The sequence below is a fragment of the Lagenorhynchus albirostris genome, chromosome 11 (assembly GCF_949774975.1).
Source record: "Lagenorhynchus albirostris chromosome 11, mLagAlb1.1, whole genome shotgun sequence".
Classification (NCBI taxonomy): domain Eukaryota; kingdom Metazoa; phylum Chordata; class Mammalia; order Artiodactyla; family Delphinidae; genus Lagenorhynchus; species Lagenorhynchus albirostris.
The window spans coordinates 66,836,047-66,863,027 of record NC_083105.1 but is presented as its reverse complement, the minus strand read 5'-3'; the positions used below and the strand labels follow the sequence as shown (position 1 = coordinate 66,863,027).

The 26,981-nt window shown below is 43.0% G+C and overlaps 1 protein-coding gene across 3 annotated transcripts in view; it reads left to right on the top strand.

The window, feature by feature from the left end:
* Positions 1-26,981, top strand: part of ANO6 (anoctamin 6) — a 202,520-nt gene that overhangs the window by 153,971 nt on the left and 21,568 nt on the right. For all 3 annotated transcript variants that reach the window (XM_060166466.1, XM_060166465.1, XM_060166468.1), the window contains 6 exons: positions 7,229-7,371; positions 9,536-9,613; positions 14,662-14,887; positions 15,935-16,104; positions 16,300-16,397; positions 22,858-22,988. In XM_060166466.1, the coding sequence (XP_060022449.1) occupies positions 7,229-7,371; positions 9,536-9,613; positions 14,662-14,887; positions 15,935-16,104; positions 16,300-16,397; positions 22,858-22,988 (846 nt within the window). The remainder of the gene's footprint in view (positions 1-7,228; positions 7,372-9,535; positions 9,614-14,661; positions 14,888-15,934; positions 16,105-16,299; positions 16,398-22,857; positions 22,989-26,981) is intronic.

Genomic DNA, 26,981 nt, shown 5'->3' with positions numbered 1-26,981 from the left:
CCTGCTCGTAGCACCATATATGTATCTTTAAGGATATGTATGTATGATGAAGTCTTTATTTTAAATGCCTGATATTGCTTTTCTTGTTACCTCTGCCTTATGAGAACTACTGCTGTGAACCTCATTACAGAAAGCGTGCAATTGCAGAACTGAAGTTTTTCATATCACCATCATCATATTCCTGCAGCATCTCCTTTGTGTCCAGATGTATGTGGCAGAGTATTTTTCTGCTCCCTAGAAAGTTGAGGGTAGAAAACCTTTTATAATAAATATAGGACAAATCATGGACTTACTTGAAAAATATCCCCCCCTTGTAGGCCAAAGCATTCCATCTGCTCACACTGACTCCTAAAGTCCTAAACACCAACTAACCACGATTGAAGTAAAGGCTCTGAACGTATCCTCCCTCCCCATTCCTTGTTGTTTCTTACCTACTTCTGTTTAATGCTCCCTGCCAGCCTTTTGGCTGCATGACTGCAATTTTTAATTTTCACCTTTGAGTTCTAGGCTGGGCCTAGAGATTTACCAGACCACTGGCTCATAAGGAGGAGTGGGGGGATTTCAGGAAGCCTTCACCCTAACTAGCTGCACTTGGAGATCAGAAAATGACTTGCGACTGTTAGTTTGAGGTCTCTGCTTCTCCAGCTGCATCCATACCAGCAAAATAACACAGTGTCTATAACCGCCCTTGCTTCCATTCAGCTGCATTTCTGATTTAAGTGACACACAGATGCATATGATGGGCATTTTTTTTTCTTTTTGCGGTACACGGGCCCCTCACTGTTGTGGCCTCTCCCGTTGCGGAGCACGGGCTCCGGACGCGCAGGCTCAGCGGCCATGGCTCACGGGCCCAGCCGCTCCGCGGCATGTGGGATCTTCCCAGACCGGGGCACGAACCCATGTCCCCTGCATCGGCAGGCGGACTCTCAACCACTGTGCCACCGGGGAAGCCCACATTTTTTTAATAGTCTTTTCCATTATGGTTCATCACAGGATATTGAATATAGTTCCCTGTGCTATACAGTACAACCTTGTTGTTTTTCCTGAGAAATGTATTTTCCATCTCATAGTCTTTCAGTTAGGAAGCTAGAATACAGGCTGAGCAAGCTCATCTGCCTTGTCTGCCTTTGTGAGTGAAGAGGCCTGACTAGTTTCAAGGCCCAATACAATGTCTCAGCCCTTCAGCAGCAAACTCTCGAGGCAACCAGAATGCTCCCATCTACCAGGGTGTGCCTCATCCTTAGACATTGCTGGATACAGCCACCAACGCTGTGTATTGGGAAGCTTCTTCATCTGATGCATATTTTCTTTCGCTGTTTAATGTCCTGATTAAGAGAACAAGCTGGTTTTGATTCCCAAGGTCCTAGGCAGCCTTCTCTCTTATTATATATTCGTATAGGAGTCCTGTCTCTCACCAGTCAGCTAGAGCTGCCTGGTGTGTGGCTTGCCAGAGAATATAAGTGCGGAGTTCCCCACTGGAGTCCGACCAGTTGTTTTATTGCAGGAAGAGAGAGAGAGCAAAAGGTACAGAACAGGAAATTCCTGTCCGGCAGCATGCACAGTCACCCCAGGTCCCGGTGCTTTCACTCTGGGACGCACAGCACTGAGTCAGCAGCCATGTAGCCCAGGAATACTCCAGAACATTGGGTGGTTATACTAGGCCCTCAGGGTCTTTCACGGACCCTGCAAAGTTCTTGGCTCTGTGAAATGAGGAACTGAGCAACTCCCACCCATTCCTACAGCTCCCAGGGTTTGTGCCCTTCAAGGTTTCGAGGATTTGCTTACCCAATCATTATTTTTCACCAGGCCATTTCTACGTTGCATGGCAGTTATATCACCTCCCACTCAGAACTCCTCAATTTCAGGATTTGGTAAAAGCAGTCATTTTACCCTTTATGTTCAAGTTCAGGGAGGAAGGGGAAGGATACCGCTGTTCCTCCCCTATAGCACTGATTAGAATTTTTTCTGTTGCTTTTTGTGAGAAGAGTAGTTTGATTTTCATAAATCATCTCCTGTTGATACTGTTGCTAGATAGATACTGAACATATAAATGGCTGTTACACTCCCATTTTAAAGATGTGGAAAATGACACTCAGGCAGATTAGGCAAATTACCTGAGGTCCCCAGAGACAAAAAGTGACAAGCACAGAATAAGAGTTCTGCAAATAATTTGGTTGTCATCAGTGTTTAGATCAATGACAAAATGCAATGTATAGTAATAAAGTTGTAGCAAACTTTTAGAAGGATGCAGAAATATTTATTTGATATAATTGCACTGCCTTGTGTGGGGTTCTGAAAAATGGGCTGGAAAATGATGGTTCCACATCCTTGGTCCTACCTCACCTACACAGGTACAGACTCTTCTTTCTGTAACAGGAATAAGAAAGCCCCAGCCTTCCAGCCTCATGAGATCAGTCCTGTTTGTTTCATCTCTGCCTACCTGTAGGTGCCAAAACACAGACGGACTTTCATGTCTTGCATCACAAATTCTTTTAAAAATAGATACGTTTGAAGATACAAATTCATGAAAGTAAGCTGCTTTTTTTTAATAAAGTGAAAAGTAATTTTCTTTACTTAGCAGAGGAGGAAATTGAGGATTTTCTTCATTGAAAATGAATAAAAATTTCAAAAACATCTGTATGTCTAATATTTCAATTAAAATGACAGAATTTAGAGGGATTACAGAAACACAAGGAAGGTATCCAAAGTGGCTTTAGAAAGCTTTTTCCAGGCTGGGCTCATAAAGAGGCTATTAATGGAAAGACACCCACTTCTTTAGGTTGGAAAGGGCCAGTGGTTTCCTCTGATGTGCAGTCCTAGTGCTTTGAGTGAGTTGTGGGGTAGGACGGTATGCATGATGATTCCTCAGTCTGTCTATCCTGAGTAGCTCCCAGCAGTCAAGGGGCTAGAGCTGCCGCAACCTTACCCATCAACAGTCACATTCTCATCTCAGCTCATCCAGGCCCACGTGACTGGCGGAGCAGCGTGTGGTGGACAGTGGATGGTCAGGCATAGCAGGGAGCAGTGGGAATCAGCTGGGCCCTCCGAGTGGATGATTCCATCCTTCAGGCGTCTCAGGTGATAGAGGTCCTCCAGTGCCTGGGATGACTTCCCACAGTACATTCATTTAGCTAATACTTATCCAAGTGCCTGCTGTGTGCTAGTGTTTCCCCTGGGAACGATACCAAATCCTTGCCCTCAAGAAGGTGACATTCTAGTGGGCATGATAAACAACAAACGCGGAAGCAAATATAGGTCAGGGTGCATGAGTGCTATCCATTTTGAAGCGCACAAGTTGAGGTCAGCATAGGGCATAAAGTGTGCCCTTGCGGACAGAATGTACACTAGCATTGGACTGATTTCATAGTTGCAGAGGGGGGACACAGAGTGGAAAGAACTTCATGGGTGGAAGGGGTAAGGCAGTGTTGGCAGTAGAATTCTCAAGTAAATTAAAAAGTAGGGGTCTTCTCTTTGATGGGGATGCATGGTATTTATCAAGGAGATGTGAGCCTAGGGGACTTTGGTAAGTGGGTGGCTTCCTATGTATACTGTGCCGCTTCATATGCAGCCCAAGGAGAGTTGGCTCATTCCCCCAAGCACGGGTCTCTTTTCAGAGTATCTGCCCATGCAGCCAGCATGGGTCAGGTGGGAAGCAAGGACAGCCAGATGCAGCTTGGTCCATAGTTACCTGCTGCCCTCAAGGCTTTCCTTCCACGGATGCTTCATTTCCCCCTGGATAGAGGCAAGGGCATGAATGGCTGGGCAGGTTCTCAGTGGTGCAGGCATCACTCTCCATACTGAACACTCACCAGCAGGGGCCCCTTGTGTTGGCTATTGTCTTGGCTAGATGAGGCTGTAGGGTAGCTGAGCTGTGGCACCATGCTTCCATTCCCACAAAGAGGGCTTTTTTTTTTTTTTTTTTTTTTTTTGTGGTACGCGGGCCTCTCACTGTTGCGGCCTCTCCCGTTGAGGAGCACAGGCTCCAGATGCGCAGGCTCAGCGGCCATGGCTCACGGGCCCAGCCGCTCCGCAGCATGTGGGATCTTCCCGGACCGGGGCACGAACCCGTGTTCCCTGCATCAGCAGGCAGACTCTCAACCACTGCGCCACCAGGGAAGCCCAGAGGTCTATTTTTGAAGGTTCTGGTCAGGAGTCACAAATGCTCTCTTACCCATAAATGGGGAACAGGCTCTTTCATTTTGGGAAGCCCCCACAGAAGGGGAAAGAGGCCCGTCCTGAAAGCAGGAGAAGCCAAGTCAGTCCTGCTGTCAGAGGTCTGACAGATGAGTCAGTGCGGTTTCTCTTAAAAGTTGTTTACTTAGAGGATTTGGAACATTTGGGTGACCTGAGAGTGTCAGGAAATAATACCCAAGGGCTTTGTAGCTTTCACTCTCCAGTGTTAATTCATCCCCCTGTAGCTGTCATGCAAGGAGATGGAACTTGGTGGACTACAGGCCATCACCTCCGCTCCCTGATGGGGCCAGTGGATGACAGTGTCAGCTGCAACTTGGGGGGCTCTTGGGGGCTGGACATCATTCCTATGTAAAGAGGCCAGGAAGCCTCACATAACTCCCACACTGGGTTTCAAAGTTCCACAGGGGGACTAGGTGCCTTCCAGTTCCCCCGCCAAGTAGGAGACAAGAAGTGGCCTCCCCCACTAACTGTGTGCTCTTTGCATCCATTGACAGCAGCGTCTATGGCAGAAAGCTGAGCTGCCGCCTGTACTTGCTTCTGAACAGCGGGTAGTCACAGCAGTGGCGTCATGAGGGTTAGTGTACCCACAGAGACAGTGGTGGGATGGAGGACAGTTACTAGCATTGTGTCCTGGAGGAGCAGTGTTGGAATCAGACGCTGGGCAGGCACGCAGTGATGGCATCTCAGCAGAGTGGGTGCCACGGGGCAGAGCCCACGGAAAGCAAGTTATGGAGCAGGTGGCTTGGGCAGTGCCGCATCGTAAGAAGGGCTCGGGCTCTGGAGCCAAGGATGCCTTGGTTTGATACCTCAATCCTTATCTCGGGCAAGTATTTGAAGTTTTCTGTGCCTCTGTTTCTTGGTGTCCAAAATGGGGATGGTAATAATAGTTACCTCAGAGGGTCATGAGGGCCTTTACAGATGTTGTGTCATTAAGCTCACAACAGCCTATGAGGTAGGTTCTATTTCCCCCATTTTCCATGGCGGGGGGGTGGGCAGGCAACAGGGGCTCAGGAAGTTGAAGCACTTTAACCAGTAGTCTTACATCTAATGATTGTCAGAACCAGAATTCAAACTTGATTCCAAAGTCCAGATTATCTCTGGGAAGTGGGTTCTTTGAGCATTTCCATTGTCCTTGCCGTCTGGGAGCATTGCGTTCATGTTCCTCAGGGCCCATCCCGAGCTTTCTCCCATGTCTCGGGCTGCCTGCAGCGGGGTCTGCAGGATTTCAGGGCAGCTGGTCTTTGCTCCGCACTCAGAGGCTCCCTGTTCTCTACAGGTTGATTCACAGCCCTGACTGCTCAGTAGAGCTTTCCAAAAACAAAAAACAATGCACAGGCCCACTCCAGACCAATAAGATCAGAATCTCGGGGGTGGTGCCTGGGCTCAGTATTTTTCAAAAGCTCTCAGTGCTTCACGTTCAGGCAGGGTGAGAACTACCCCTCCGTAGCTCCTTTAGTGAGCTCATCCACTCATGCTCCAGTTACCACTGGAAACAGGAAAAAGTCTCGGCTCAGCCTAGATCTTCCTCTGGAGTTCTAGACTTTGACCTGCCTACCAGGTATCTCCCCTGTGGCCCACAGGCAGCTGATCAGAACCGAATCAGTAATCTTCTCTCTCAGGCTTGCTCCTCTCCCTGCCCTTCTTATTTCAGGGAATGGCACTAGAATTTAGGACATCGCCAAAGCCAGAAAGCTGGCGGGCATCCTTGACCTCTTTCGCCCCCTTCCATCACACCTGCGTGCAATCTGTCAACCTGCTAAAACGCCGTCTTCTCTCACCTCCCAGCTGAAGCAGGCCTCATTGTGGACCTGCCAGTAGGTCTCCCTGCCTCTAGTCTCTTTCTCGACTTCCTTCAATGTCTCCTCCGCCTTTAAGGCACACAGAGTCCTTCGTGATGTGCCCCTGCCATCTCTCCACCTGGCTGTCCCACCCGCCTCACCACACCCTGTGCTCCCTTCCAGTCTGTTTGCAGCTCTTGGAAAGTACCTGGGTCTCTTTGGTCTCTTGCCTTTGCACGCACGGCTCCCTAAGGGGAAATGGCCTTAACATTCCACTTTCACCTGATCAGCTCTAAGGCATCGCACAGCTCAGCCCAGTGGTCCCCTCCTCTGAGACAGCCTTGTTACATTGTGGCTCTGTGTGCCCAGAGCACCTCATGCTTACTTTGATCACAGCTGTCTTAAAAGTCCACTGTAACTATCACTTCACTGTAATTCCTATACACCTAGGAGCTCCTTGAAGCAGGGACCATATCTTTTTTTTCTCTTTATTCTCAGCACATAGTAGAGACTCAAAAATATTTGTGGATGGAACAGTGTTTATTCCAGAATTTCTATATAGGAAGCGCTTAGGGGTATCAGTCTGATTGGAAGAAGGGCCTAGGGGATTTACCCTGAAACCACATTTTCAATGAACATTTAATGTTGTTTTTGTCTAGTATTTGAAGTTACAAATCTTGAAAAATAATGATTTCTAAAAATTATTTTATCCATACTTTACACAAGATTGAGAAAAATACCAGTTTTCCACATTTAAGAATGTTGTTTTAATTGGGGTGACTTGGGTGGTGGAAAACAAAGATTTGGGGACCACTGAAGCATTCTCATCCCTGCACCCCCAAGCCCTTTGGAAGGAAGAGAGGGAGAGGGATGCAAGGAGGAGCAGACTAAAGGGTGGACCATGAACTGCTTTGAATTATAATAGTTGCTTGTGTTGTTTTGTTGGCAATAATGTGCTAGGAGCGGATGCTTTAGCGGTAGACACAATCAGATGCCTTCTGACCATCCCATTACCACCCTTCCCATGACCTATAGTCTGTTTTCACAAGTTGAATAAATGATCAACATTTTCCTTTTAAAAAAAGCATTAACTCATTTTTCTCTCTTTTAAATACTAGCATCGCCTATAAATAAGTAAAATTAGATTTTATTGACCATATACACAAGTGTTGTGGATAATTAATAGTATTCAGTACAGATTTCTGAAGCATCAGTCATCACTGAAGACCCACATGATGCTGTTCTCTCTTTGGTAGTTACCTTGTTTTTGGAGTTTTGGAAGCGGCGCCAGGCAGAACTTGAGTACGAATGGGACACTGTCGAGTTACAGCAGGAAGAACAAGCCCGGCCAGAATATGAGGCACGGTGTACGCATGTGGTGATAAATGAGATCACTCAGGTAAAGAGTGTGTTATCTAGATGCAATTCAGTCTGTGTATTGCAGGGGTTCTCAACCTTGACTGCACACTGGAATCACGGAGTAGGGGCGGGCGCTTAAAAAATATTGACGCCTGGCTTCTGTTGCTATATACTCTGATGGTACTCAGTGGCCTGGGGTGCCTTCTGGCATAGGAATTTTTTAAGCTGCTCTGGTGATTTTTAATGTACAGCCAAAGTGAAGGAGCACTGCTAAGAACAGTAGGCACAGGCGATAAATGTGGTCCCTTCTTTCATAATAACAATAAAAATGAAAAAAATTAAAAACCTCTGACATAAATGTATAAGAAAAGATGCCTTGATTTGTGTCCTTTCACAGTACCAATAAAAATTAGACTCTATGACATAGATGTAGAAGGAAAGGCATTGGTTTTCATAGTTGATTCTCAGTGTTTCACATGGTCCTTCATTATTACAGCCACCTTTTCATCGTAGACTAGCTCCTTTGTCTTGCACGACGCCTCGGTCACTGCTCCCCCTTCTGGTTGGTACGTGCACAGAGTAGGGTGACTCTTATCCTAAAATCAGAGAAAGGATGAAGAAGGGAAACATCTGTTGAGACCAAACTATATTCAGGCCCCATGCTAGGCATTTTATCTAATTGGAAAGGTAAATTTGCTGCTGTTACTGCTGCTGCAGAATTAAAAAATAAAACTATATAATGTCTTTGTATAAACATTCCAAAGCCAGTGAAAGACAATTTTTTTAAATCATCTGCATTATTGCCTCTTTCCATCAACACAGAAAATCTGGAGCTAATTGTACTTGTAGTCATCAGCATAAGGACAGTAGGTTTTAAATATGAATAACTCTTGGAAAGAAAATGCTTTTATCAAAAGCATCTGAAAATGTCTCCAACCATAGACTTTATAAATTGACTCACAGATTTACAGAATGTTGGCAGTAAAAGGGTCTGGAGGGAGCAGTTCAACCTCCTCATTTTATAAATGGAAAAAAATGAGGTTCAGTTACCCAACAGAAAGCGACATTTGTCTTTTACAATGTAACAAGTTTTAAATAATCCCCATTATGAATCGTTCCCATTGTTTAGGACGAAAGATGGGGGTCAAAGCATGTGTTGGTAAAAGATTGTACATAATGAAAGCTGAAACTTAGACAAAATCAGATGTTCATAACGCTTTTGAATACTGAAAAACAAAAGCTTATGTTATTGGCAACATACTGAAGAAAAGACATTTTGGAAATTTAAATCTGTCCATTTTAAATTTAAAATTGCCAACTAATAAGTTAAATTTCCCTTGTAACATTGCTTGTTAAAAAATTGAAGATGAAGGTTCATTTCTCCTTATCATTCTTTCTCATCTTACCTTGATTGAGAACACATCCTCAGTGTCTAGAGAGGCCAGCAGTGTGGTGGCGAGGCCTTGGGAACAAAACTGCCTGAATTCACATCTGAACACAGCAAGTTACTAGCTGAGTGATCTTGGACAACTTGTTAGGTTCTCTGTGCCGTAGTTTCCCCAGCTATGACACAGGAATAAGAAAGTTGCTTCCTCATATGATTGTGGTAAGGATTGATTGAGTTAATAGATAGAACCTACTTAGAATAGCACCTGGCAGAGAGTAAATGCCATGTCCTTGTTTGCAGCTATAATCACACTGTTGATTTCATTTCTAGAAAAATCTACATATATTCATATAAACTATAAAATGGAAACTCTAAAACTTCACAGTTATACCTAATATACCTAAAGGTCAAGCAGAAAACACACATTGGCTCCCTAGTACTTGCAGACATCTGTGAAACTTTCTGTCCTGCACAGACTCTGGGTTCTCACTGCAGTCACTTCTAAAATCTAAGACAAGCTCGAGAATGGTATTGTCAGATACCCAGACTCCTGAACTCAGATCGTGGCAGATAAACAGTTTATTATTCACATTTGCATTGTCAAAAACTATTACGAAAATGAACACTGAACACGTTTTGCTGTATGTATGTCTGAAATTGTTAACAAGCAAACATGCAAGTATGAGTAAGGAGGCTGTGTCTGAAAACTAATTGCTTTTAAAAATTAAGCCTAGGATTCAGTGACCAATTAGGAGAAAAATCATTTCGTTGGAGGAATCCCTTGATTGACTAAACTTTTTTTTTTTTTTTTAATTAGGAAGAAGAGCGTATTCCCTTCACCACCTGGGGAAAGTGTATACGTATAACCCTCTGTGCCAGTGCTGTCTTTTTCTGGGTAAGAATCTGCCACAGATTTTTCTACTATCCAATTTTATATGTTGGGAAACCTGAAAGTCGAGCTGGAAACTGTGTAGTTTCATAGAGAAGATTGTTTCCAGAGAACAGCTCAGCCACCACATGGAGCAACTCTCAAGGTTTCACAATATCTTCTGCTGCCCGTGGCTCTTCGAGCTCCTTTCACCTCGTTTGTTTAAATCAGATCTGTGGTCCAGGCTTTTCAAGTTTCTGATGAAGAGACCAGATGGGAGGCATCAAGAATTGTAAAACTGCCAAGAGTAACAACTAATATAAAACGTCTAGGAATAACCTTAACAAAAAGATCATAGGAACTATTAAAAAAAAACTTAAAAACTACTGAAAGACATAAAAGAGGCCTTAAACAAATGATTCTAGATAAAAAGACAATGTTTCTAAAATATCAGAACTTATGAAATTAGTTTTGGGTTTATTCTGAATAAAATCATATTAGTAATATAATAATAAGTAATGTAATGAGAGTTTTATTAGCTCAAGAACAGTCAGCTCAGAGAACAGGACATGAAGCCCAGATATGGACTCACTAATAATTTAATATATGAAAAGGAAGGCATTACAAATCAGGGAGATAAGTAAAGATCATTCAATAAATGGTAATGGAACACTCGTTAGCTATTTGGGAAAAAAGAAAAGATTGAAATCATGCTATGAACCACATACTGTGATAAATTCCAGAAACATTAAAAAACACTTTAAAAAGTAATACCATGAAAAACTAGAAATAAATCTTGATGAATATACAATCTCTAGATGTGGAAGAAGTGTCAGAGGAAAGTATTTAAAGATTTCCATACATCAAAAGTGTCCTAAGTTTAAACAAAACACCAGAGGAAATACTTGTTAACAAAAAGGGCAAAGGGCTAATTCCTTCAGTACGGAAAGACTTCAGAGCACTTCTAAGACAACACCAAAAATCTCAGGAGCTGAGAAGGCAGAGAAGATGAGTACACATTCAGAAAGGGACAAAATATTGTGGCAGATGTCAAACCTCAGTGGTAATTAAATCAGTGCACATTACAGTGAAATACAGTTTTTCACCTGTCAAGTGATAAGCCTCTGTGTTTGTAAGGCTGGAGTGTCATAGTACTCCCATACCTGTGCTGTTGGACTTTTACGCTGCGCCAGCCTTCTTAGAAAGCAGCCTGGCAGCACATGTCAGAAGTCAGAAATATTCATATGCTTTAATCCACTAAGCCAGCTTTTAAAAACTTTTAATCAGGAAGTATTTCAAAATGGCAAGTAAAAGTCAGACATGTGTATATATATATATATATATATATATATACACACACACATATATAATACATATATAATATTTTTGTTTATATAAATGTTATATAAATATTAATTATACATACTATATTTATATATATAAAACCTCAGCCAAAATGTCCTCCTTCCAACCCTTCATACAGTAGAAAATTGTGCAGCCATGAAAAAGTATGTCCACGAAAATATTTTATGACATGTAAAAATGTCATGATTATGATAGGCTTAAGAATAAAATTAATATGTGAAATATTTTTTATATGAAAACAATGCATAGTTCTGAAGGAATTACACCTATGTATAGATGCATTTTTTTCCTATTTTTATTCTTCATTTTGATAGTTGGAGTCTTTCAATTGTAGGTGACAGAAAATCAATCTCCAATTGGTTTAAACAACAACCAAAAAATGGGGATGGGTGAGATTTCTTGGTTCCTGTAACTGAAAATCTCATGTCTGAGGTATGACTTCAGTCAAGAATAGATACTGTAGCCCAGATGATGTCAAGGCTGGTTTTGTTCTGTCTTCACTCTGTGTCCAGTGGTGTCCCAGCATGGTGCTTCTAGGCATCCCTCATGGGTGCAAGATGGCTGCAGCTTTCCAGATCTCGCATCACATCCAAGCCAAGAAAGGTCTCTTTTAGCAGCATCCCCTGTTGACAGAGGAAGCTCGTCTTTCACATGGGCACTAGCACATATCTCCTCACATCTTGGTGGCTCTTTTTTTTTTTTTTTTTTTTTTTTTTTTTTTTTTTTTGCAGTGCGCGGGCCTCTCACTGCTGCGGCCTCTCCCATTGCGGAGCACAGGTTCCGGACGCGCAGGCTCAGCGGCCATGGCTCACGGGCCCAGCCGCTCCGCAGCATGTGGGATCTTCCCGGACCGGGGCACGAACCCGCGTCCCCTGCATCGGCAGGCGGACTCTCAACCACTGCGCTACCAGGGAAGCCCCTTGGTGGTTCTTAATAGGTTATTTGCCAATCCTTGAATCAGGTGCTGAGGCCAATAGGATGAGACACCTGTTTGTCTCAAACCAATTGGGATCTACATCTGGAGCCCTGGGGAGGGTGGGGCAGTCGAGCCCAAACCACTAGACTAAAAATAGAAGGGAGATTATTTACCCTAAAGCAAAATCTAGGTCCTCTTCTAAGACAGGGGACAGATCCAGGGCAGCAAAAGCAATCAGTGTCCACTACCAGGTACTTTCAGATTTTCTCTAACGAGCGTATATTAAAGTTATGATCAGAAAAGAGGATATGTAAGCAACTTGAGGAAGGAGAATGAAAAGTTTTCCCGTCTCCTAAGAAATATTGAACCCATTAAGTGCTCTGAAGAAAAAGGGAAACACGTCAAGTTTGTAAAAGTTCTGAAATGAATTAGAATTCATTTCATAAGCCACGTAGGGGGCAGTGCTATATAAAGGTTTGTGTATCTTTGGACTCTGAGTATCTCAGTTCTCTCACTTACTAGTTGCTTAATTTGGGACAAATAGCTTCATCTGTGTGTGGCTCTATTTCCTCATCTGTAAAAAGAGAATACTACCTACCTCACAGGATGGTTGTGAGGATTTAAAAAATATATGTGTGCTGAAGCAATAGTAAGCATTAAAGAATCTTACCTATTATGATAACTTAATATGTAATTTAAAAAATTAGTAGCAGAGTTTTAAAATATGTATATACTATCAATATTTAAATGGCCTGTATGTGTTATGATGAGAGGAAGACTCGATATACCTTCTCTAATACATTTTTCTCAGCCTTAATTAATTTTCACATCTAATCATACACACACACACACACACACACACACACAGTGTCATTCCTTTCACAAGTATGAAGCCTTAACTGTGAAGAAAAGGAGACAATGAGAGAGATTAAAGGAGCAAATATAATGCTTTCTCTACAAACTGATAGCTTAAAAAGTAAGAAAGACATCTTTTTAACACTTTGGTCACCATAATCATAGCTAATATTTAGATAGTACTTTTCATGTGCCAGGGCTTAATGTCCTAATTGTTTTTACCTGTAGTAACTCATTGAAGCCTCACAATAATCCTATAAATCAGTTGCTTTTACTATCCCCTCATTATATGGGTGAGGAAATTGAAACCCCCAAAGGCTAAGTAATTTGCACAAGGTCCCCCCAGCTAGCGGTGGAGCTGGGATTCGAACGCAGAAGTCCGGCCATGCTTGTGGATCACTCCCTCTACTGCCCTCCGCAGGTGGCAACCAGCCTCCCTCTGTGACTGTAAACAACATGACGTGATTTGCTTGGTACTGAAATTCATATTCTTTGTAGCTTTCTCTATCACGGCAGTCATCACGAGCCATCGGAGACATTGAATACATGCTTCTGGAGTGTGTCCAAGAAGGTAGATGTAGGGAAAGCAGTTTAAAAATGGGACCTTTGATGTACCTTGTTCAGTGGCCAGAGAAAACCTGCCTAGTAAGGAAGTGAAACCCTACCAGTCACACGCAGATTATGTTTCACACACCCCCACTGACCTTGGGGCTATGCAGTCAAAACTACAGTAGACAAGGAAAATGAATCCTGTGCAAGTGCAGGTATAAGTAACTGCCAGTTTAAGGTCTCAAGATCCGAGTACGAAAAGTGTGTGAAGCGTTTATCATCAGAGACCTGCCTGCTGCCATTTCCAATAGTGACCTTGGGGCGTCTCTGCAGCTTCACTGGTCCTGTTCAGAATCTCCTCAGCTGCGGGAACGAAGACAACAGCCAGCACATGCTGACCCCTGAGTCAGTAATAGGTGCTCTGTTGGAAGGAAACATATCCTCTTAATGGATTACAAATGAGCAAAACCGACTCATTCATAACCTAAATAATTCCATAATTATTATTCTACAAAGGGATGTTTTCACTGGTTCTGCTATCACAGACTTTTTTCTTCTACCAGAACATGCTACCAATTACTCCATTTTTACCCCATCTGAAGATTCTCTCTCTCTCTCTCCCCCTCTCCATCTCTCTCTCTCTCTGTCTCTCCATCTCTCTCTCTCTCTGTCTCTCCATCTCTCGCTCTCGCTCTCGCTCTCGCTCTCTCCCTCTCCCTCTCCCTCTCCCTCTCCCTCTCCCTCTCCCTCTCTCTCTCTCTCTCTCTCTCTCTCTCTCTCTCCCCCTCCCTCCCCTCCCTCTCCCTCCCTCTCTCCCTCTCTCTCTCTCCCCCCCTCTTTTTATTAGGCCTTCTTTTTTAGAGCACTTTTGGATTTACAGAAAAATTCACAGGAAGTACAGAGTTCCCACAGACCCTCTCATTCCCTGCTCACAGCTGCTCCTGCTGTTAATATCTTCCATTAGTGGGTGCACCAACTCTTTTTTTTTTTTTTTTTTGAGGTACGCGGGCCTCTCACTGCTGTGGCCTCTCCCGTTGCGGAGCACAGGCTCCGGACGCGCAGGCTCAGCGGCCATGGCTCACGGGCCCAGCTGCTCCGCGGCATGTGGGATCTTCCCGGACCGGGGCACGAACCCGTGTCCCCTGCATCGGCAGGCGGAGTCTCAACCGCTGCGCCACCAGGGAAGCCCGCACCAGTTCTTTTGACTGCCATCATTTCTTCTCCTTTCTTTGAAATTTAACGTGCTTGATTTTCACCTCTCTTGTGGCATTTATGTGAGATTTACATCACTTCACAATGCATGTTGTCCATTTGAGCATGGGGCCAGTTTTTAAGTGTAAAAGTATAACCATTTGTGAGTCTCATGCTGCTGTGTTTATTGTGTTTTCAGATCCTTTTGATCATTGCTTCAGTTATCGGCATCATCGTCTACAGGCTCTCAGTGTTCATTGTATTTTCTGCAAAACTTCCCAAAAACCTTAATGGAACAGACCCAATCCAGAAGTATCTGACTCCACAGATGGCCACGTCCATCACCGCTTCCCTCATCAGCTTTATCATCATCATGATCCTGAACATCATATATGAGAAAGTGGCAATCATGATTACTAACTTTGGTAAGGTCCTGCTATATATATAGCGTGATGTCTAAGCCATTTTTAGAATCAGGTAAAAATAGAGACTGTACGTTTTAGGCATTTCAATTCCAGTATGTTACCATTTTTAGAAACTTTCAAGTGTAAACATATTTTCTCCAGCCTGTACGAGAAATGAATTATCTCCTGCTTTGCATTAGTAAAAGGGACAAAGCAAAGACGATCATTATAAAGCCCAAGCTCTATGTAAACAGATCAGTGCTGAATAATATTTTCAGTTACATTAGCTCATGTACCCTATTGTTGAAAGTAAATGGTCTCTTTATTGCAAACAAGTGGAAGAGGGTCATGGTTCCAGTGGCAGATCTGCTCCTGCATTGCTGAGAGGACAAGCAATCACAGTGTTACGTGTCTTCCCCCCACGCTGTTCATATTAATATAGCTCCATTCTCATCAGCTCTGGCTTTTATAATAAAGGTTTCTTCTCTCTGGCTTGTATCCCAGGCAGCTGCTTAGTAGCCAAAGTTAAGTGCTTCCCACATGCTGCATTTGGCTGGGTCATTCTCCAAATGGTCATCTTTGGAGTGGTCATCTTCTGAAAATGATAAGACAGATTTAAATTCTAAACTAGAAGGATGACCTGTTTTGTCTTCCCCAGATGCTTCTAGCAAGTTGCCCCGTGTTTTGTTTGTTTTCTTCAACAGGCCTACCTTATTGCAGTTCAGGAGGACAAGAGAATATCATTTAGCAGGCTGTTCAACTTTAATTTTCTGTCTTACGTTGAAAGAAGACAGTTCTTGCCTATTTGATATCATTGTGCTTATAAATTTTAAGGAAAAGTTGACTGTTTTCTGCCTTGTGGGACATTGTGTTCATGGGGGAGAAACTCTTACAACAATGTGTAAACTTGGAATTAACATAGTAGCTATATTAAGAAATTCAAAACAGCTGAAGTGGAAACTGTGAATTGTATTTTTTTTAATCATGTTAACTCATGTATCAGTGTCTTTGATTACCGTCTCAAAGCTGTTCACAATTTTAAAATCTTAACATTTCTTTTAACTACAGAACTCCCAAGGACCCAGACTGACTATGAGAACAGCCTAACCATGAAGATGTTCTTATTCCAGTTTGTCAACTACTACTCTTCGTGTTTCTACATTGCATTCTTTAAGGGCAAATTTGTGGGCTATCCAGGAGACCCAGTTTATTGGCTCGGAAAATACAGAAATGAAGAGGTGTGACTGTAGAATTGTGTTCTCTTGACAAGTTAAGCTGTCCCATGTTTTCTCTCAGTTGCTCAATGAAGAGTTTCTTCATTGTACATTCCTTAGATTTTTTTTTTAGCCTAAACAAGAATACCAGAAAAAATAAAATGAATGACTTTTTCATGTTAGACCCATTTAAATAGGACTTTCTTTTTAATATTTCAGTGTGACCCAGGTGGCTGTCTCCTTGAGCTGACAACACAGCTGATAATCATCATGGGAGGAAAAGCGATCTGGAATAACATACAAGAGGTGTTACTTCCGTGAGTACCGAGTTGTGTGATCTTAGGGATAGAACGGCCCACCCATCCAAGTCATTTCCCTGCATGTCTAGCTGCATGCAGCCACCTCTAAAATGGAGTAGACCCTCTGCTTATTAAAGGTCTCCAGATAAGATGATCCAACCAACAGGGTACATGTATCCAGTGTTTAATAATTATATTTTAATACCTCCTTCTTTATATTGAACAAAAATCCCCATCTGCTGTAGTTTTTGCCTTGTAGCCCATTGTTGGTGGCTGTTGGATCATAGCCCTTTGAGAGATGGCTCTTGTTGGAGCTTTGAACTAAGTTTTTCCACAACTTCTTACAACTCTCTCCTCCTTTTATACATGCATTTAAAAACCAGTAATAGTAACTTGCTGAGTTCTAGTATGTGCCAGTCACTGTATTAAGTGCTTTATTTATCCCTGTCATTTAAGCATCCAAACAATCCTTATTTTTACCTCCCTTTTGCAAATGAAGAATCTGTGTTTTAATGAGGTTAAGTGATTTGCCCAAGTTCATGTAGCCAATAAGAGGCTACTGTGGGGTTCAGATGTAAAACCCCATGGCTCCAAACCCACGTGCTTTGAAGAACAGAGGTTCTCTTATGGTCCTGAGGCACCAGGTTACATAGCATGTTGAGAGACGGATGTCTAAAATAACTACAAAAGTTTTGACTTACTGTTCTTTTCCTAGAAATGAGAAGAACAGATGTTAGCTGAGGTCACCCCGTCCTTTTAATTTTCGCATAAGTCCGATCCCATATCAGAGTGGACAAGTCCAGTGCCATCTGCAATTTCTGCATATTTCAAGGAGCTTATTGTATTAGTGTTCTGTTGCTGCTTCAACAAGTATCCCCAAACTCAATGGCAATAGGAAGAAAATAGGGGGAAGAAGCCCCACAAAACAACAACGAATTTACTGTCTTGTGGTTCTGGAACTCAGAAGTCTGCAGAGGTCTCACTGGGCTAAAGTCAAGGTGCTGGCAGGGCTGTTTCCTTCAGGCTCTGTGGTAATCTGTATCTTTGCCTTTTCTAGCTCCTAGAGGCCACCCGCATCCCTTGGTCCGTGACCTCCTTTCTCCATCTCACAGCCAGCAAGATTGCAGGTCTGTGACTCTCTTCTGTGGTCACAGCTGCCTCCATCACTCCTCCCTTCTCTTCTGCCTCCGTCTTCCACTTTTAATGACCCTTTGATTACACTGGGCCCACCTGGATAGTCCAGGCTCGTCTCTGTTAGAGTCAGCTGATTATCAACCTTCACTGCATCTGCAACCGTAATTCGTATGTTCTGGGTATTAGCATATGGACATCTTTGGGGGGACCGTTTTTCTGCCTACTACATTAACCTTTTCAAGATAATTTCTGGCTCTGAGTTTCTGTTCTCACGAAACTGTTGCTCTCTCTTCTGTCTTGCCTCCCTCTCCTGTACTTTCTGCTCCTGCCAGCCTGAACCAGAGCGCAGCCTTCTCAGTGACCTGCAAAACCACTCACACGAGCAGGACGTACTGATGTTTTGGGGCATGGAGGAGAAACTCAAACAACTTGAATTTCGAAACGCACAACCTCCATCTTTTTAGTCCCTTATCCCACTACACACCTGGGAATTTTGCTGCTGTTGTTGTTTACTTATCACCCTTCTTTGTAGGCTCCAGAATCCTGCCATTCCGCCCCGTCTGCCTCCCGTCACGTCCAACTTCCTTCTCATTCTTTCTCTTCCCTCCCCTAACCTTTCTTCTCTCTCCCTCATTACCAAGTTTCTGTTCATTCTCTTTGTAGAGCAGTTAAACTCTTGTTTTTTCTTTCTGTTTTTGTAGAGCAGAACCCTCTGGGTTTCAGTGTGTCCTTCCACATTTCTTCACCAGGGCTTTATCCTCCATCTTCAGTGAGAATTATCAGTGTCTGTCTGTAAACAAAGACATCTCCCTTTTCCCCACTTCAAACCGTCCCCCTCAAAAAAGGATTCTGATCTTAGCTGTGAAATGAATATTTTTTTGCCCTGCTGTGCAGTAGACAGCCCTTACCTTGGGCTCACAGTTAGGTTTTTCCCAATGAGTAAAAGTAGGTCATGTGCAAATAATACTATGTTTCTGTGTGAAAATAAATATATCAAATAGAGGAAAGGCTTATTATTAACTCATTACCAAAAAAAAAAAGCATTTTCTGAAGGAGATAGGTTAACTATTTAACACTCAATTTTTATGAATAATTTGTTGTCAGTGAGCTATTTTCTGATTTAAACAATCAAGGGGAAGAGTATGTTTCCTAAACGGGTACTCACTGAGAAATTCATCCAAAATGAAACTTGTTCACATGAAATATTTAAAAACAAAGGATGTATTATAGTATCTGTGGTCTGTTCACTTCAAGTAAGCACATTGTTGCAAGTTCCAGTGAGCTGAACTTCGCCTTCAGATATTTCTACTACTAGCCTTGTTTGAAAACTCGGAGCACTAAATCAGCGCTCCAGTACCAGTCCATGGCCCGGGGGTTGGGGACACCTGCGCTAAATGTTAGGCAAATTAGAGAGTGGGCTGGGTTCTTCCCATCACTGCTTCTGCTCTTTGTAAAGGTGCCAGTTTCCTTCCTACTTTTTCATACAAACTTTTAACATACTAAAGATATATCAGTTACTTTTGCTACCCCAAACTACACCCATCCCAATAATACATAGGAAGGGAAAAGAAAACTTATAAAATTTAGTAGCTATTTTCACACCATTTAAATATGTCAAAAGGAACATAGTGAAATGAATTTCACCATATACTCACCTGCCTCCACCCCCAACTCCACTTGGGGTCCTTGACTAGGATTCTCAGAGCAAATGAAGGCCATGTGGTGCTGTGATCCAGGCTCCATCTGTGGAGGTGGGGGGGGGGTCTCTCCAGCACCTGGGTCAGCACCTGGCATTTAGTAGGTCTTCAGTAAGAGCCAACTGAGTGAATGAGTGACTCATACGCTTCAAATACAAACATCAGTAAATTAATAGAATTGTTTGTTGGACCCTGAGAAGAAGCTTAGAGCCCTTTGGCCTTCCTAGCCTCACTTTTTTGATCGTTGGGGCATGCCTGGGAATTTTATTCTGTACTTGACAAAAAGGCTAGTACAACTCCTGTATTAAGCCTCTTGCTCTGGAGAAATTTTATGATAAAATGTTAAGAAAAATAGAGTTAAATATCCAAAATGCCTTAGCATTGTCCTTTGCTGTTTAGATAATGGGTGGCTGTAATTTTCTTCTTTATATGTTTTCTATATTTTCCTCAATGAATATTCGCTATTCAGATAATAAGCAAAAGTAAACTCTTAACAAGAGGAAATGTCTCTTCTCAAGATATGATTTGGCTAGAGAATGAATCAGAGACAGACGTACAATAAGAGAATCGGAAATGCAGGGATCCCTCACTCTACACACTCGGTCTTCAAATTCAGGAACAGTAAACTCAGGAGCAAAATAGATTCAGATGGTGAAGGATGCTTGTATTCAAAATTAGCCAGTGGCAATGTCCTAAACAGAAATGGTGATTAGTATGTGGATTAAATATGATAATGAGGAGACAAAGACAAAATGGGGTGTAAAGGGCTTCACACCATGCTTTACACATAATAAGTACTCAGTAAAGAGCAATTTGTTATGATACTGTTACACTAATACGCGTGGTCAATTGCTAAGAAAATTATTTTGTAACCCCTGGTAGAGGGAGAAAGCTTCCAGCCTTGGCCAGGGGAAGAAGTATCCAGTGTCTGCACTTTTTTAAAGTTCTGTATGTGATTCTCATGTGCAGTCAGACTGATATCCCTGTACTAGAATCATAACCCAATAGAATATCCAAAAGACCAAGGGCAGTGATGAATGGACTGCAACCCAAGATTTCCTGCTACAGATGAGTGGTTCAACTCAGACTGAACAAGAGGCTCAGAGTCGCAGATCAGAAAAGCAAGCTAGTCATTCCTTCTCATTTGACCTAATATGATTGGTGGCGGGGGAGGCAGGCAGTGCGGTACAAGAAACAAGTACCAGATGAGTTAGTCATGCAAGTGGCTGCCAGGACAGAAGTTTCATCCTGAATCCAAGTCATCATGGGTTTGGGTCCCCGATAGTAAAAGACCTGCTTCTCTGGGGCATGGAGAGGATTCCGCAAGAGGCTGAGGCTGGAAGTATGAGGCAGAGTGAAAAGTAAACCAGTAGAAAGCAGTGATCTTGAGTTTGGGTGTCACGATGGGTGATGGATGTGTGCGGTCCTCGGTGCCATATGCGCGACAAGGCCCCTGGAACGTCTGTAAAACTGCGGATTCCTGGCCAAACCTCAGACTTGACTGATCACAGAGCTCTGGGTTGTGGCCTAGGAAGGAGCACCAGGCAACCAGCGTTCCACATCATTCTTGTAAGTGCTGGAGTGAGATCCGAGTCAAGATGCTGAGTCACTTAGGCTGCATTTACTGTTGGCCTCAGCCAGTTAGGCTGTGTTGGTCAAAAGATGATCCCACACAGGGGATTTTGATGTGTTAGGAAGTTTCCTAAATACCTCACCCGTTCTGAATCATTTAATCCTGATAACAACCCTGGGCAGTGTAGGTTTTATCACCCCATTTTATGTGAACTTTGACTGAAGTTAAATAACGAATAAGCAGTGAAGTGTGGATTCCGATGCAGGGGTGTCTGAGTCCATATCCCCTCCACTTCCACAGCCTCCTGCTATTCCCCTAATGTCATAGAAGAAAGAAGTGGGGAAAGATTGTGAAGCCCAGGACCATGTTTCACTGTAGAGAAATCTCCCCTTAGCAAACCTTGGGGGAGTGGTCAGTGAACAGTTAACACTGAGATCAGTAGCAACGGGCAACCCATCATGGTCAGTTTTTTTTTTTTTTTTTTTTTTTTTGGTGGTACGCGGGCCCTTCACCGTTGCGGCCCCTCCCGCTACGGAGCACAGGCTCTGGACGCGCAGGCTCAGCGGCCATGGCTCACGGGCCCAGCCGCTCCGCGGCATGTGGGACCCTCCCGGACCGGGGCACGAACCCGCGTCCCCAGCATCGGCAGGCGGACCCCCAACCACCGTGCCAGCAGGGAAGCCCATGGTCAGCTATTTTTAATTCCCCTCTTAACACTGTGTGTGTGTGTGTGTGTGTGTGTACACACGCGTGGTCACGTGCAATGTATACAGTGGTCTTTACAGTGAAATCCACACAAACGTGCTGTGTCGTCAGCTGGAGCTTAGCCAGATGCTAAGTTGTTTGTTGTTGTCGTGCGTCTTCTGATGAAGTCGACAAGTAAACCACAAGCCAGCTGTTGCTTCGGGACAACAGCCCTGTAGGCTACAGGTGCACACCTTGTTTCGCTGCCAACTGTTTCCGATTTCTTTTCAGTTCAAATTGCCATTAAAAAAGTGGGGACGGGGCTTCCCTGGTGGCGCAGTGGTTGAGAATCTGCCTTCTAATGCAGGGGACACGGGTTCGAGCCCTGGTCTGGGAGGATCCCACATGCCGCGGAGCAACTAGGCCCGTGAGCCACAACTACTGAGCCTGCGCGTCTGGAGCCTGTGCTCTGCAACAGGAGAGGCCGCGATAGTGAGAGGCCCGCGCACCGCAATGAAGAGTGGCCCCCACTTGCCACAACTAGAGAAAAAGCCCTCGCACAGAAACGAAGACCCAACACAGCCATAAATAAATAAATTTTTTAAAAAGAGGTATCTCTAAACATTAAAAAAAAAAAAGTGGGGATGCGTTCATTTGGCTCACAAGCTTCTGAGAAAGAAAAATGCATAACCCAAGAGGAGACACCAGGCTGCTCTGCGGAGCAGCATCCAGTAGGGGGCAGAGCACTGGGCCGCCAGTTGGGGCTGTGTTTCCTGCAAGCTCTGCACTGACTTTGAGGAAGCATGTCACTCCTTTGGTCTTTAATTTGTTCAGCTGAAAGTAGGGTCTTGGACCTGTTTTATCCGGTGTCAAAGTATGTCCCTTTTCTGCTCCGTGCCCCTCAGTGGCTCCCCACTTCCTTCAGAGTGAAAAACGGCCCAAATCCTCACCGTGGTCTCTTAGGCTCCACCCCCTGCCACCAACAGACTTATTTTCCTCTTAGCCCTGGACCACACTGGCCTCCATGCTTTGTTTATTTTCTCTGGCGATTTTCAGTCTGGAAAGACCATCTTCGATAATAGCAGGGAAATGGGGAAAAAAAAAAAAGTTAATCAAATGAGGGAAAGTATCTTTTAAAAATTAAAACGCCCACATGAAAAGGAGGTAGGAGGAAAAATCATAGTAGTTACAATTTGGATAAAGCCAGGTATGTAGTCAATACTATTTTTCAAAATATTTTGGGGTAGGGAGGCAGAAATAAAAAGAAATTGAGCATGAAAACAAGAAATTAAATTCTTGGGAAGATGATGTGTTCAGCTCGAAACATCAGTAATACTTTTATGCCCTTGGTCTGACAATATTCTGATTGATAATTTGATCTTTTTGGCAGCTGGGTCATGAATCTAATTGGACGGTGTCGCACAGTTTCGGGAGCAGAAAAGAAAGCCCCACGATGGGAACAGGACTACCATCTGCAGCCCATGGGCAAACTGGGATTATTTTATGAATACCTTGAAATGAGTAAGTCGCTAATGAGATTTTGGGTGATATGAATTATACTGGAACATGTTTTGGATTCCAAAAGCATCGATTATAGAGCCGGATAATTATCTAGCCTGTTGAAATGAAGAGGAGTCCGTTTTTCTCCACTAGATAAAATTATACAATCAGGCTTTCAAATAAGGTGACTGTGTGTATCTTTGTCAACATTTATGTTGTGCAAAGCTGAAGATTTATTACCCAGCAATGAAATGGAATATTAATCGAGGTATGTCTTCACCGTTGATTGTTGGAGGATTCTAACCATGTTGTCTAAGAACGAACTCAGAGCTATTATTAGATGTGACTCAGCCTGGGCTGGAGTCCATGCAGCACAGCTGCTGGCCAATACCCTTCTGAACAGTCGTATAAGCAAGCCTGTGCAGAAAGCCCATGGGAGCAAGGGTCACAGGGTCCCCCGCTCCTCCACATCTCACACTTGCCTTTGACATTATATCTATGTCTTCTGGCCAGTGGTTTCTGCCTGGCTCCTTCAATGACCTCAGGGCAAATCACTGGCTTGAATTCGGAACTATTTTGTTGGCCTGGAATTAAGATTTAGCACAGGTCTCCTCCTTCTCGAATGTCTTTGTGCATTTCTGTAGTATTTACTTGGGCTCTGTTTCTCTTCAGTTGAACTTGATTTTGAGCTCTCAGTTGCCTTTAAATGGATGCATCTCAAAATAGATTTCCATAGGAAACACCATCTTTTCTATTATGCATGACACACTTTTATCTAATAGAAGGCTAACAATAGACATGTTTTGTATCTGTGCCCTTTCAGCTCACCACTGTGTTGAATTACAGTTTTTTAAGCTTAGGAGAACAGGAAAGGATTTTGACAGGCTTTGCATTTATGCATGGGGGTTTGTGTATTTGTAGAGACACCCCTTTGTGGTTCCTGTTTGTCAGTCTGCAGATAGAGGGAGGTTTTTATTAAATCACATTCTATATACAAAATAATTGCTTTTAAAAATATACATTATACATGGAAACGCACCTGCTTCCTTCAGTGAGTGAAAGGTTCATCTTGTAGCTTCTTCAGTCAACAATGCTTTGCGGCCGGGAGTCTGATTTGAATTTCATTTTTGCTTTTGTTATGTTTCGTGACCAGGTTCCATTAAGGGTGTAGCTGCAGTAAATAATGTAGAAGCTATGTTTATTTATTTATTCTGTTTATTTTTAAAAGAACTATAAGACAATTACCTGTTATTCCAAAATGAGACATAATTGTAAATATTTCTTATTGGAGCTATTATCAGCGTTAATAATAACAGCATTCTGTGGCAGAATATCATTTGTTATTTTAACACAAAAAAAAAAACTTGGAAAAGTTATTTTTACTGTGTTTAGTCAAATAAATGGTATTGAAAGGAAAAGTTATATAGTCATGCTTTGGGGAGAAATTGATAGGACTTGTAGAATTTCATAGTCTCATTAAAATAATTACCAACTAAATAATTTGGCCTCACATGGATGGACCTAGAGATTATCAGACTAAGTGAAATAAGTCAGACGGAGAAAGACAAATATCATGTGATATCACTTATATGTAGAATCTAGAAAGATGATACAAATGAACTTACTTACAACACAGAAACAGACTCACAGACATAGAAAACAAAATTATTGTTACCAAAGAGGAAAGTGGGGGAAGGATAAATTAGGAGTTTGGGATTAACAGATCCATACTATTGATACTTTATATAAAATAAACAACAAGGTCCTAATCTTTAGCACAGGGAACTATATTTAAAAATAATAATAATAAAATAATTCAGCCTCACACTACCCTATAAGAAAGGATGGCATAACAGTGGTTATAGAGAGATTAAAAAAAATTTTTTTCTTTTCCATTATGGTTTATTACAGGATATTGAATATAGTTCTTGTGCTATACAGTAGGACCTTGTTGTTTATCTATTTTATATATAATAGCTTTTATCTGCTAATCCCAAACTCCTAATTTATCCCTCCCCCAGTTTTTTAGATTTATTAAATTGTTTTCCTATTATCCAAATAATCCTTAATGAATTAGAAAAATCAATCAGTTTCTGAGAGTAGGCAATCTGTTATTCTGTATTCAACACCAGAGTGAAATCTATGTTTTGTTCTTTTGGTTTGTGGGAGATAGAATTTCCAAATGCCTTTTGAATTATTTTTGTTCCTCTAAAATAAACATAGGGTGCCTTTGGGGGTGAGCTCATCCCCACAGTTTCCTCCTTCCAATTTTCCCTGTATTCGTTAATGACAGCACCATCTACCTTTTTAATTCTGCATCTTGGCTACTGAAGGGAAACATCTTCTGACAGACAGCACTGGAGACTTCCACCCTTGCATAGTTAGGCCTTGCACCCAGCCACCAGCTCTGGTCCCCTCTGCCCCGTGGAGGGAACTCCAACTCCCCTCTGCCTGAAAACCCTTTCCCTTCTTTTCTACCTGGAAGAGTTCCTAGCTAGCCTCAGCAGGAACCCTCAACTTTTCACACAGTTTCTGCTCTCTTCTCTAGGCATCAATAGCACTTGACTCTTGTCTTGATGGTATGTGTGTGCATGCCTCTCTCCCTGGCTAGACTGGTCCTGTTGGAAGTTAGCACTCAGGCCTTTACATCTTTCAGTCCTCAGCTGGGACACCACTGCCTGGACCCTCATAAATATTTAAGTGACTTGAGCTTGGAGTCCCAACACACCCAAATACAACTGTTGGTTGAGTTTACAGTAGCATTGCCCCAGCGACCCCCGCCAGGTTCTGTAGGGGCATATGTGTTTTGAGTGAAATTTCTTTATTTTGTTTAGTGAATTCCCCACCATCCTTTGAGATTATTAGAGTAAGCCTGGGTTGTTAACCAGAATTGCCTCCCCAGATGTATGGTCCTGACTTCTGAGAACTTAGACTTGGGGCCTAAGAGAAATAGTCTGTCAGTCTTAAAATCTGAAAAGCCACAGGATACCGTTTTGTATGTAGAGCACCGTACAGCACAAACACCAGTCTCTCGAGAACTTGGTGATGCCTTCCCAGTGGGCGGGTGCTCCAGATGAAATGCAGTAAAGTGATAAAGTGGGCCCTGCTTGTCTCTGGTACTGCCTCTTTCACCCTTGCATGTTCACTTGATCTCACCTTCATATATAATTTTCTCCATTTAATTTACTGTAATTAATACCACTTGTTCTTTAACATCTCCTTGCACCTACCCCTCTCTTTCCCTCTCTCTCCAGTGCTACACCCTCCCAGGCCTCCTCTGCACTCTCCAGGACCAGGCCTGTCTTCCCCCACTCCCCCATCTCCGCTCTATTTCTTCCCACCACCTGCATCGACATTTCCTCATCTTTGCAGGATGAACTTTCCAAAATGGCAACTAGGTGACTGGCGAGGATTTGTAGGCCTCTCATCTCTTTACTCATTTATTCATTCATCCATCCATCCATCTAACAACGATTGAGCAACTGCTTTGCCAAACACTGTATCAGTTGCTGGGGATACCAAGAAAAGTTAAGACTTGGTGTCTGGCCTCCCAGGGCCAAGCAATGGATGGTGAGTACTTGGTGGATTGCTAAGCAGGTGAACACAAATCAGACTTCCTAGAGCAGGTGATATTTAAGCTGGATTTTGAAGGGTGAATGGAAGGTAGCTAGCTAAAGTGTGATAGAGGTAATGGACATTTCACGCAGAGAGATGGGTGCAATTTCAAGTACAAGGGCATGAAACAGCGTGGCCAGTTCAGAGAGCGGCAAGTAAACAAAGCATGGCTAGAACAAAGGATCCATAGGGGGGAATATCAGGTAAGCAAGGGCTGTATCATGATGGGTCTTGTGTGCTTAACCAGGAGACTTGAACTTACCCTTAAAGAAACAGGGATACTTTGGAATATTTGTAAGCAAGAGAATGGCATAGTGTTTATGTCCAAGAAGATCAGATTATTCTGGTAGCAGAATGAAGATAATATTTTGGGTGGGGCCTGCATTTGGTGGGGAGAGG